Source organism: Orycteropus afer, unplaced genomic scaffold (genome assembly GCF_000298275.1).
Source record: "Orycteropus afer afer isolate SDZICR_OR568_19922 unplaced genomic scaffold, OryAfe1.0 scaffold00026, whole genome shotgun sequence".
Taxonomy (NCBI): domain Eukaryota; kingdom Metazoa; phylum Chordata; class Mammalia; order Tubulidentata; family Orycteropodidae; genus Orycteropus; species Orycteropus afer.
Window position 1 is genome coordinate 5672696 of NW_006921613.1, and position 11247 is coordinate 5683942.

General features: G+C 39.1%; 1 protein-coding gene across 1 annotated transcript in view; it reads left to right on the top strand.

The window, feature by feature from the left end:
* The first annotated feature begins 366 nt into the window (after positions 1-366).
* Positions 367-11247, top strand: part of MYO5A (myosin VA) — a 194827-nt gene continuing 183946 nt past the window's right edge. The window contains exons 1-2 of the mRNA XM_042783688.1: positions 367-441; positions 7954-8064. Of these exons, the coding sequence (XP_042639622.1) occupies positions 367-441; positions 7954-8064 (186 nt within the window). The remainder of the gene's footprint in view (positions 442-7953; positions 8065-11247) is intronic.

The window sequence follows — 11247 nt, forward strand, 5'->3', positions numbered from 1 at the left end:
GCCTTTCATAAGATTCTGCAAGTCTCTTGTCAAATCCTAGTTTGGCAGGACCAATAATTTCTTCTCCTTGGAGTAAAATGTTTGAGACCAAGAGCAGTCGTATCACAAACGTTTATTGAGAAACTATTATGGGCAGACCCTGGATTAAGTGCTGAAGAGATGAAGCAGAACAGCCTTTCCTTCAAGGTCTCCAGAGGGATGTAAACACACAAAGTCATAATTTAGTAGGAGAAGGATTCTAGGAGAGGATTGAATGAGGTAATGGGACGTTGAGAATACAAGTCAGGAAAAACTTCTTAATGGAACTGTCACTTTAACACAAATGTGAAGGAAAAATAGGAGTTTGCTGGCTGAAAAATGGGAGGCATGGTGTTCCAGAGAGAGGAAATAGCTAAAGCAAAGCCATTAAAGTGTGAGGCAGGAAAGCAAGTTTGGAGTACAGTAAGACCCAGCTTATACATTTCTGACTTACACAACTTGTACTTGCCTTTTAATGTTACGTAAATTTGACCTCACTGTCAACAGATTGAACCAACTCCCTCTCAAAACAAAATCTTCATTAAAATCACCATTACTCGCTGCATGTGCAGCTTTTAAACCATTGAAAAGGCTTAGAGCTTTTTCTTGCACTAAAACCAAACCAAAATCCATTGCTATTGAGTTGATTCTGACTCACAGCAACCCTGTAGGACAGGGTAGAGCTGTCCCACAGAGTTTCCAAAGCTGTAAATCTTTAGAGAAGCAGACTGCCATATGCATCTTTCTCCCAATGAGTGGCTGGTTGGTTTGCACTGCTGACCTTTTGATTAGCAGCCAAGCACTTTAACCACTACACAACCAGGGCTCCTCTCTTGCACTGAAGTAAGAACCATATGCACATGTGCCAATTTACCTACAAATCTGACCTAAAGACACACTTAGGAATGGATCTCATTTGTACCCTGGGGACTGCCTGTACAGCAAACCTGTAGTTTGATGTAATTGGAGAACAGTACTGGGGAGTGAAAAAGAGGCAGGGGTGGGGAAATGAAAATTTAAGAATATATTCCATTACAGTATATTCAGCAGTATTAGTTATGTTCCATTTCTGAAACTAAGTGGTGAGTAATTCCTTATATCATTCTTTCATTCAACAAATATTATGTGCACATATGTATATATATAGTTTCTTATATGTATGGCAAAGGAGCTCTGGTGGCGTAATGCCTAAGGCATTTGACTGCTAACCAGAAGGTTGGCAGTTCAAACCCACCAGCCACTCTGTGGGAGGAAGATGGGGCAATCTACTTCGTAAAGATTTACTGCCTTGGAAACCCAGTGGGGGTCGCTTTGAGTTGGAACTGACTCAGCAGTGAGTTTGGTTTTTTAATATTTGGTTTATGGCATATTTAATAATAAGTTTTAAAAATAAAAATATACTAAAAGTGAAAATTTTCTAGATATCTTAGTTTCTTTAATAATTTTTGTTTCCTTTTCTCTGAAAAGCCCATTATGCGCCTTTAGAGCAGTCTGAATTTCTTTCACCACAGAGTCCCACAAGGGTTATATGAATTATTTAGTAACTATATGGAGTGTCAATGTTTATGTCAGGGTTCAGGGGACGGGACATTGATAATAATTCAGGATTTCTCTTTAGCTCATAGCCCAGAGATACTTGGTTTCTATAATAGGTTTGTGTAAGTTGTCTCCTAAGGCATTTATTTTTGTGTGCATTCACAGTGGAATACTAAAAAAAGAACCAGGCTGATTCCATGTTGCCATGCTGCTTATAACTTAAGAAGGGAACTAGGAAAGGTGTGTGCATGTGCTATATGAAATGCAAATAATGTGTGTAGGAGTTTGGAAGGAGGAGAGGGAATCACATGAGTCAGATTTTTGGGGATTCAGGAGCTGGTCATTTATTCTGTTAGTGCTGTCAGTCTTGTTCCCAGAGGTATCAGAAACAACTGCTTGTGGTGCCTACTACACAGGGTTTCCTTGACTGACAAAATGCAGGTTAGCAAAACCTCTAATGAGTGAGTCATCTGCATTATTGGAGGACCTCTTGGACGTCACTGTGGGAGGATACAGAAGGAAACATGACTGGTGCCTCCTTAAGCATGTAGAGACAGGTATAAACACTGAGAAGGTGCAAGGGCTGTGTCGGGCTGAGCCAGGGCTGTTTGGTGCCCCTCTCTGGCAAGTACCAGAGCAAGCATGTCCCCCAAACCCAACTTGCTGGTCCTCTTCCATTAGACTGTCAGAATTGCCTCATCACTGCCGAGCAGACCTAAATTGTCTAGTGGAAGGTCAGATAGTTTTTATTTTCCTTGCAAGCTATTATACAACTTAAATCTGTGCTAGTGTTACTCGCTCAGATTTTAACTGCTGCCATAAAATTTAGCCAATCTCTATTTTGTTCTTACTCTCATTTCTAATCTAGTGGTTCCTTTGAACTATCATCGCTCTTCTTTGATGTATGTTTACATCTTTAATGGTATCTATTTTAAGCCCTTTTCTCTTTTCTTCATCTACTAGTTTTTTCTTTTTTCCCTTTAATGACAGTAACCTCAGCTCCCAAATCTTTGTTTTTCCTTCTTCTACCAGTTCCAACTTTAACGTTTACTCTTCGTTTGCTTATTATTTCATTAATCTCTCTTCTCTAGGTCTCTAACTCATACCCTGTCTCAACCATGCTTGGTGTCCCTAAACACTGTGAAGTGAAGTTTGTCTTTACCACCACTTATCCAAATTCTTTCCTCTCTTTTGCCTCCCTTGACCTACCTCTGTCTTTAATAAGATCAGCACATATATACTGTGGGCAAAGAACATGGCTGACCACAGTAGGAATTCAAAGATGGCTTATGGAGTATATGGTCTATGAAGGAAGTGTATAGAGCCACATTGCTGACGGCTGCCAACAACGAGTCAATTCCGACACATAGCAAGCCCATGTGACAGAGTAGAACTGCTCCATGACATTTTCTAGGCTGTAATCTTTACAGAAGCATATTGCCAGGTTTTTCTCCCATAGAGCTGCTGAGTGGATTCAAATCACAAACCTTTAGGTCAGCAGCCAAGTGCTTAAAACCGTTATACCACCATGACTCTTTGGATAGACCCAAGTCAAATGAGGTCTGAGGTAAAATATGTGATACTTTTGAGGAGCTCTCACAAGATAACAAGGGACTAAGACCAGAGTAGTGTGAGTGGGAAGGAAGAAATGTGAGGCACTGTAGGAAGGCATAGCCCTTTATTAGCTAATCACAGTAGGACTGAATCACAGGACCTTGGTTCCTCTCTTTCCCTGCTGAGGGTTCCAGCCTGAGTCTCTTTGGCTGGGTTATGATTTGGCTAACTGCTTCCATTTCACCCTGAAGCCCCTGAGCAGGCTTAGGGGGGATGTGCTCTTCCAGCTGGCCTCTTTGATCTTCCAGAGCACAGCAGACCTTTTTTCTGATTCCTTGGACTTTCACTGCTTTCTCCTATTTCTAGGTTTCTCATATGATCTTGGGGCCTTTTCATTGTGCCTTTCTTCCACAGTCTTCGCACTGGATATGACTGGGCAAGTTTAATCCTATTCTTCAGGGCAGCCTGTATATTTGCACTGGGCTCTGGGGGAAGAGTTGGAGATAGGTTTGGAAGTGACAGAGGCAATAGGAAGGGTCCTTATCAGGTTGAGATTCCCTTCAGTTTTAGCACCTAAGGTGTATAAACCCACTACCATTCAGTCAATTCTGACTCTTAGCAACCCCCATTGGTTTCCGAGGTGGTGAATCTTTATGGAGGGAGCTCTGGTGGTGTAGTGCCTAAGGCATTTGACGGCTAACCAGAAGGCTGGCGGTTCAAACCCACCACCCACTCCTCGGAGGGAAGATTGGGCAGTCTACTTCCATAGAGAAATTGCCTCGGAAACCCAAGGAGAGGTCACTATGAGTTGGGATTGACTCGATGGCAGTGAGTTTAAATCTTTACAGAAGTAGATTGCCCATCTTCCTTCCACAGAGTGGCTGGTGGGTTTGAACCTCCAACCTTCTGGTTAGCAATCAAATACCTTAGACACTATGCTACCAGCGCTCCTTACCTAAGGTATGTATATCCCCTAAATTGACCCAGTTTGGGTATAGTTGTTTCTGCAGAGGCATTGATCTCATAGGGCAAGGTGAAAAAGAACCACAAAAAGACTATGGTATAATAGCCTGGTTTCTGACCTATTTCTCCTTAGATACTTTCCCAAGTGATAGAGATAAGGTATAAGGGAAGTTGGTAATCAGGGTGGTGTTTAAATATCTTGCCCTTGGTTAGTGTGAGCACCTTAGCCTCCCACCACTAATCTGTAAGTGCCTTTAACCCCTAGCTTTTGGAAATCTAGCCCTTGGCAAAGGACCTACTCATTTGCTGTTTCCAAAAGACTTGTGGAAATCTGAGTTGGAGTTTGCTCTGACACAGAACACAAAGGAGGCTTCCTTCTAGATTTGGTTTAACTTTTTCGTAACATGTGGTACATACATGTAAGTACCACTTACATTTTCTGCCTCTGGGGTTTTTTGGGAGGCTTTCTTCTCACATACAGTAGTACTGGTGTAAGGGTGAGGATTTGCGTAGTTGTGTAAAACTGACTGAAGTTTGTCCTGACATATTGCTGTGTTGAGAGGCTATTGTATAAGGTAGTACATTCTGGAGGCTTGACTGTGTATAACTTTTGTCTCTTTAGGCTTCTGTACAGTGAGATAAGTCTTCTAAGTATATTTACTGTTTCCTGTGTTATTGGGAAGGTGTGACATTTGAGACTAGGTAATATTCAAGTGAAATTTTTTTCTGTGCCTCAGCCTACCAATCCTACCACCAGAGCCCATTGTGACATACGTGTCCCACTTAATGTTTATCAAAATCCATCATACCTAACAAATATTTTAAAACATTTGGTGATGCAACAAGCATTCCATTGTTGTTGTTGTTGTTATGTGCCGTCAAGTTGGACCCGACTCATAGCAACCCCTTCTTGGGTTTCTGAGGCAGTATCACTATGGAAATAGATTGCCGAACCTTTCTTCTGAGGATGGCTGGTGGGTTTGAACTGCCAACCTTCTGGTTAGCAGTCAAGTGCCTTAGCTACTATGTATTAGCCCCCCCCCCCCGAAAAAAAGTTATTTACAAGATATGACAAACAAAAAATAATTTAGTAATGAATAAATCTTCCTCATATTTAGGTGCAGATCAGTCACAAACTCACTTGGACCTGTTTTGCTTTTTTTGTATTGCTGTCAGTTAGGGTAGTAGAGCTTCAGAGTGAGAACAATTGGTACACAGACGTGTTTATTAAATGAGTAAGATTTTAGTAGTTTGTACAGATGCTACTTTATAGATTATATACTTGACAGGGAAAATTTTAAGCAAATTTCAGTCATATGTTGTTGTTGTTGTTGTTGTTATTTGCCATTGAGTCGGCCCCAACTCAAAGCGACCCCTCCTTGGGTTTCCAAGGCAGTATCACTATGGAAGTAGATTACCCAATCTTCCTTCCAAGGAGTGGCTGGTGGGTTTGAACCGCCAGCTTTCTGGTTAGCAGTAAAGTGCCTTAGGCACTATGCTACCAGAGCTCCTTTCAGTAACATATTTGATATATAAAACTCAGAAGCACTTCTTATAGAAAAAACACTCAGTAACAATTCGTCCCACCTTGTACTTAAATATTGTTTTATGCTTTTCATGATGTTTCTATGTATATAACCTCTTGAGATAGCTTGGATGAGTATTGCTGTCATCCCCATTTTATAGACAACTGAAATAAAGGTGAAAGCCAATATGATAGCCCTGAGATAAGAGCCCATAACCTAGTGCAGCACTCTTTCCTCTGTAAATGGTTCAGACAAAAACTTTTCATGAGTCTGTGATAATAAAGGAAAAAGTAAAGCAATGGATGAATTTTTCAGCACCTTACTTTTATTCAATTTAAGGGAATGTCTTTTATTCTGAGATTCTTTCAGCAAATACTAAATGCCACTATATGCCAGGTATTGTTCTAGCTGTTGAACATGCTATTGAATAAGAGAGATAATAAATAAATATGTAAGCAACAACATAATTATAAATAATTTCAGAATACTAATAAGAGCTCTGAAGAAAATAGAGAAAGGCTGGTGATGTGTGGGCTTCTCTGAAGAGGTTATATTGAAACGGAAATCTAAGTAATGTGAAGGAGGCAGGTATAGGAAGGGAAAACATACCGCAGGCAGAGGCAGATGCAAAGGCTTCGGGATTGAACAGATCAGTGTTCCTGAAACACTGAAATAAGGCCTGTGCGGCCTCAGCATGGATGTAGAAAGGGAGGCAGATCATGACAGCCCTTATAGAATCCCATGGTAAGGGATTTGGGTATTATTGTAACGGCAACTTTTCCTACTCTTCTAGTGTTAAAATATCCTTTGTTTTATAAAATGATGGTGGTATTAGATAGCAGTTACTGGTTTTGTAATCTCCTCCTTGGCAAAACAAAAAGTTGATAACCCTGTATCAGTTCCCAAACTTTTTTTTTTCTTTCACTTTAATTTTACCAGTCATGAAATGCAGTAGTTTGGAAACTACTGTATCGTACCACAGCTGCGTCCCAATACGAGGACTTGAAAATCTTGGTCGGTAAAGAAGTTGACATACAGGACAGTGACATAGTGAAACGTTTTTCTTACAGAAAACACATTTAATTTCAATTCTCTTAAATCTCAGATCTCTGCTTTGCTTCTTCTGCTCTACTTTCTTTTGGCTTGCTCCCATTTTCAGTCCCTCCCCAATCACATAAATTCTCTCTTACTTGGAAATGGCCTTGTTATATGTTTGTAGCTTCCAGAACTTCTTTGTGCCCAGTACTTAAAGCTTCCATTTCATTATCACAGTTGGTGAAGAAGTGGCACCATATGTTATGTTATCCAAATGGTCCTTAAGCTTGAAGCTCCAACTAAATTAGAACGCTGGTCATTATTAAAAATGAAACCCAGAGGTGAGTTTATATGAAATGAATATACAAGTACAGGCCCAAGGCAAGGTTCGTGCTGGCCAATGTCATGTGATCTATTCCTGAAAATGGGTATTAAGGTCTAGTGCACACTGGGAGATTCCTCATTGAAGGATTCATGAATATTACTATATTTTGTTCTTTTTCTTTAGAATTGACCACATAATCATCTCTTAAGTCCAGAGATCATCCAGTTGAGGCTAAAGATTTGCTGCTTTAGGAACCTCTGATGATTACCATATCTCTTTTGTGGTATCTAGGCTATAAGAACCTAGCTTATTGCTAACCAGAGGTACCATTTTTTACTCATCTTTGTAAAAATAATGAAGGCAAAACACTAAACAACAATGCTTTTTCAATTTTTTTAAAAAATTAGCATTGTAAATATGTTCTTCAAAGAAAATTCCAGATGACTGTTATGTAAAACAACTACAGCTCAAACCTGCAGGTCACTCCACTTTTCCCCACCACAGTGTCTCCTGAGGGATAGCCGAGAAATCACTAAGGCTTTGTGGAGCACAGAATGAAAGTCACAATCAAAAATTCAGATTGTAAACTCTGCTATAAAAAAATGACTGTGCTCCTCAAATTGGCCGAACCACTACACCAGAGCTTCAAAATCATGCTTGCTAACATGCCCATGAAAGTCCATGTTACTAGAATAATAGATTTTATATTGTACATTTTTACGTAAAATGACATTTTCAGGTCACATTTACTATACAAAGCAAAAGCAAGCTTTAGTTGTAGCTGTTTCTTCAGAGCACACTTTTTATATAAGGTAGGTGTGATGCTGCTACTGGGGCTAAAATATTTTTCTTCTACCTGTAAAGATTAAATTTCACACTGGCCAAGATTTCGTTGTACTTTAATTATAAATAAATCAATGATGTGTTATATATGTTGTTGTCAAGTAATAGATTTACTAGTTTTTTTTTTTTTTTTTTTTTACTCTTGTCTTCTAGTTTGCCAGGGTTTGGATACCTGATCCTGAGGAAGTTTGGAAGTCAGCAGAGCTGCTCAAAGATTATAAGCCAGGAGATAAAGTCCTCCTGCTTCACCTTGAGGAAGGAAAGGTAAAAATTTTGCTTTCATTTGTATATTTGACCTCAATTGGAAATTAAATTTTGAGCTAATCTAAAGTCTTTACTTACTAACTTGATAAAAATGGTAAGCTCACTTTTTTATCCTGAGGGCTACCAATACCATGGGCTAGTGAAAATAGCAGATACTTTCAAAATCATTATTTTGGTCTATGATTTTATTATGAGTAAGACTGAAACCTTGTTGTTGTTATGTGCCATCAAGTCAGACCTGACTCACAGCAACCCCTCCTTGGGAGTTTCCAAGGCAGTATCATTACAGAAGTAGGTTGCCCAACCTTCCTTCCAAGAAGTGGCTGGTGGGTTTGAACCACCAGCCTTCTGGTTAGCAGTCAAGTGCCTTAGGCACTATGCTACTAGAACTCCTTGATTGAAATCTAGTCCTCCCAAAGATATGCCTTTTATATAGGCTAGAATTAAAATTATTTCATATTACCCAAGAAAATATCATCTAAGGAACCAGTTTAAGATTTGATGTTTGTGGGATACTGATCCCTGGTGGCAAAATGGTTGAGAACTCAGCTGCTAACCAAAAGATCAGCAGTTCGAACCTACTCATTGCTCCACAGGAGAAAAGACCTGGCAATCTGTTCCATAAAGATTATGGGATGATTACAGTAGCATCCAGGAGAATAAAATACTTAGAAATGAATCTAGCTAGGGAAGTAAAGGACTTTTACAACAAATATTATTAAATACTGCTGAAAGAGATTAATGAAGGCTTATTAATGGGGAGATATTCCATGTTCGTGGGTTAGAAGACTTAATATTGTTAAGATGTCAGTACTATCCAAAGCAATCTACATGTTCAATGCAGTCCTGATCAAAATTCCAACAAATCTCTTCCTTGAGCATTATGCTCTTTTAGGAACTATCTTTATGGAATCAAATTGGCAACAGCAACTCCAAAGATTAGAGAAGAACTGCAGGAAGCAGTAAATTATGTTAATAAAGGAAGAACAACTCAGAAAATGAGGGTGAGAATGTTTGTACAACTCAAAGAATGTAATCCCTGTCGATAAATTGTACATGTAGAAACTGTTGCATTGATACATGTTTTGCTATGTATATTCTCCACAACAAAAACAAAATAAATAAAATTTAGAAAACAAAAACAACAACAAAAAAAGATTACAGCCTAGAACCCCCTGGGGCATTTTTACACTTACCACATTGGATTGACATGAGTTGGAATCCACTCAACAGCAGACACAAATAATAGTTTTAAAATATTTATTGAGAAGCTATTATATGTAAAATACTTTGCTACTGACTGTTGTTGTTATTTGAGTCGGACCCGACTCATAGTAACTCCTACTTAGGTTTTCCTAGGCAATATCACTACGAAAGTAGATTGCCCCATCTTCCTTCCGAGGAGTGGCTGGTGGGTTTGAACCGCCAGCCTTCTGGTTAGCAGTCAAGTGCCTTAGGCACTATGCTATCAGAGCTCCCTTGCTAGTGACTAGTAAAACTTAAAACTAATTGTCTCTGCACTTTCCTGTCTGCATTCATTGTATGAGCAAACTCATCTTAGTCCTACTTTTTTTGGGGGGGGGAAAAAAAATTTGTTATGTTTTTGACGAAAGTTTACACAGCAAATCAAGTTCCCATTTAACAATAACTACATAAATTGTTCAGAGACATTACTTACATTTTCCACAATGTTTTATTAGGTACATCTTTTTAAATCTCTTCACTGCAGTTGATAGGGATTGTTGTTTTAAAAACTGAAGACCAAATACTGCCGTTGAGTCAGATCCAACTCATAGCGACTGCTCCTTGGGTTTCTCAGGTGGTATTACTACGGAAGTAGATTGCTTAATCTTCCTTCCGAGGAGTGGCTGGTGGGTTTGCTAACAGTCAAATGCCTTAGGCACTACGCCACCAATCCCTTCTGACATAGCAGGCCTGTGTACACCAGAAGAAAACTCTGCCTGATTGTGCCCCATCCTCACAATCAATGTTATGTTTGAGCCCAAGATGGCAATCTGTTTTCTTGAAGATCTTCCTCTTTTTCACTGATGTTCTACTTTACCAAGCATGATCTCTTTCTCCAGGGACTGGTCACCCCTGACAACAAATCCAAAGTGTATGAGACCAAGTCTCATCATCCTTGCTTCTAAAGTGCATTCTGGTTGTACTTCTTCCAAGATAGATTTGTTTGTTCTTCTTGCAGTCCATGGTATATTCAGCATTCTTCGCCAACACCATAATTCAAATGCATCAGTTCATCTTCAGTTATCCTTATTCATAGTTCAGCTTTCACAAGTCTACAAAACCAAAACAAAACCAAACTCACTGCCATCAAGTTAGATCTGACTTTTAGTGACCCCTCCTTGAGTTTCCGAGGCAGTATCGCTATGGAAGTAGATTGCACAATCTTGCATCTGAGGAGTTGCTGGTGGGTTTAAACTGTTGGCCTTCTGGTTAGCAGTCAAATGCCTTAGGCACCAGAGCTCCTACAAGTCTACAAAGTGATTGAAAATACCATGGCTTGCGGAAATCCTCTAGTCTTTTTTCTTTAACACTTCAAAGAGGTTTTGTAGCATATTTACCCAATGTAATATGTTGTTTGATTTCTTGACTGCTGCTTCTATGGTTGATGGTGGGTCTAAATGAAATGAAATCCTTGACAATTTCAATCTTTTCTCCATTTGTCATGATGTTGCTGAGGATTTTTGCTTTCTTTATGTTAAGATGTAATCCATACTGAAGGCTGTAGTCTTTGATCTTCTTCAGTAAGTGCTTTAAATCCTCTTCACTTTTAACAAGCAAGATTATATCATCTAAATATCACAGGATGTTAATGAGTTATCCACCAATCCTGATGCCACATTTTTCATATTGTCCAGCTTCTTGGGTTATTTTCTCCATATACAGATTGAATAAGTATGGTGAAAGGATAACAACCCTGACACACCTTTCCTGATTTTCAACTATGCAATATCCCCTTATTCTATTCAAACAGCTACCTTTTGACCTATGAACGGGTTGCACATGAGCATAATTGTATATTCTAGAATTCTCATCCTTCACAATTATCCATACTTTGTTATGATCCACATAGTTTGATGCTTTTTTTTTTTTTTCAAATTTTATTTTGATTTGGGTGAAGATTTACAGAGCAAATTCACTTTCCATACAGCAGTTCACATA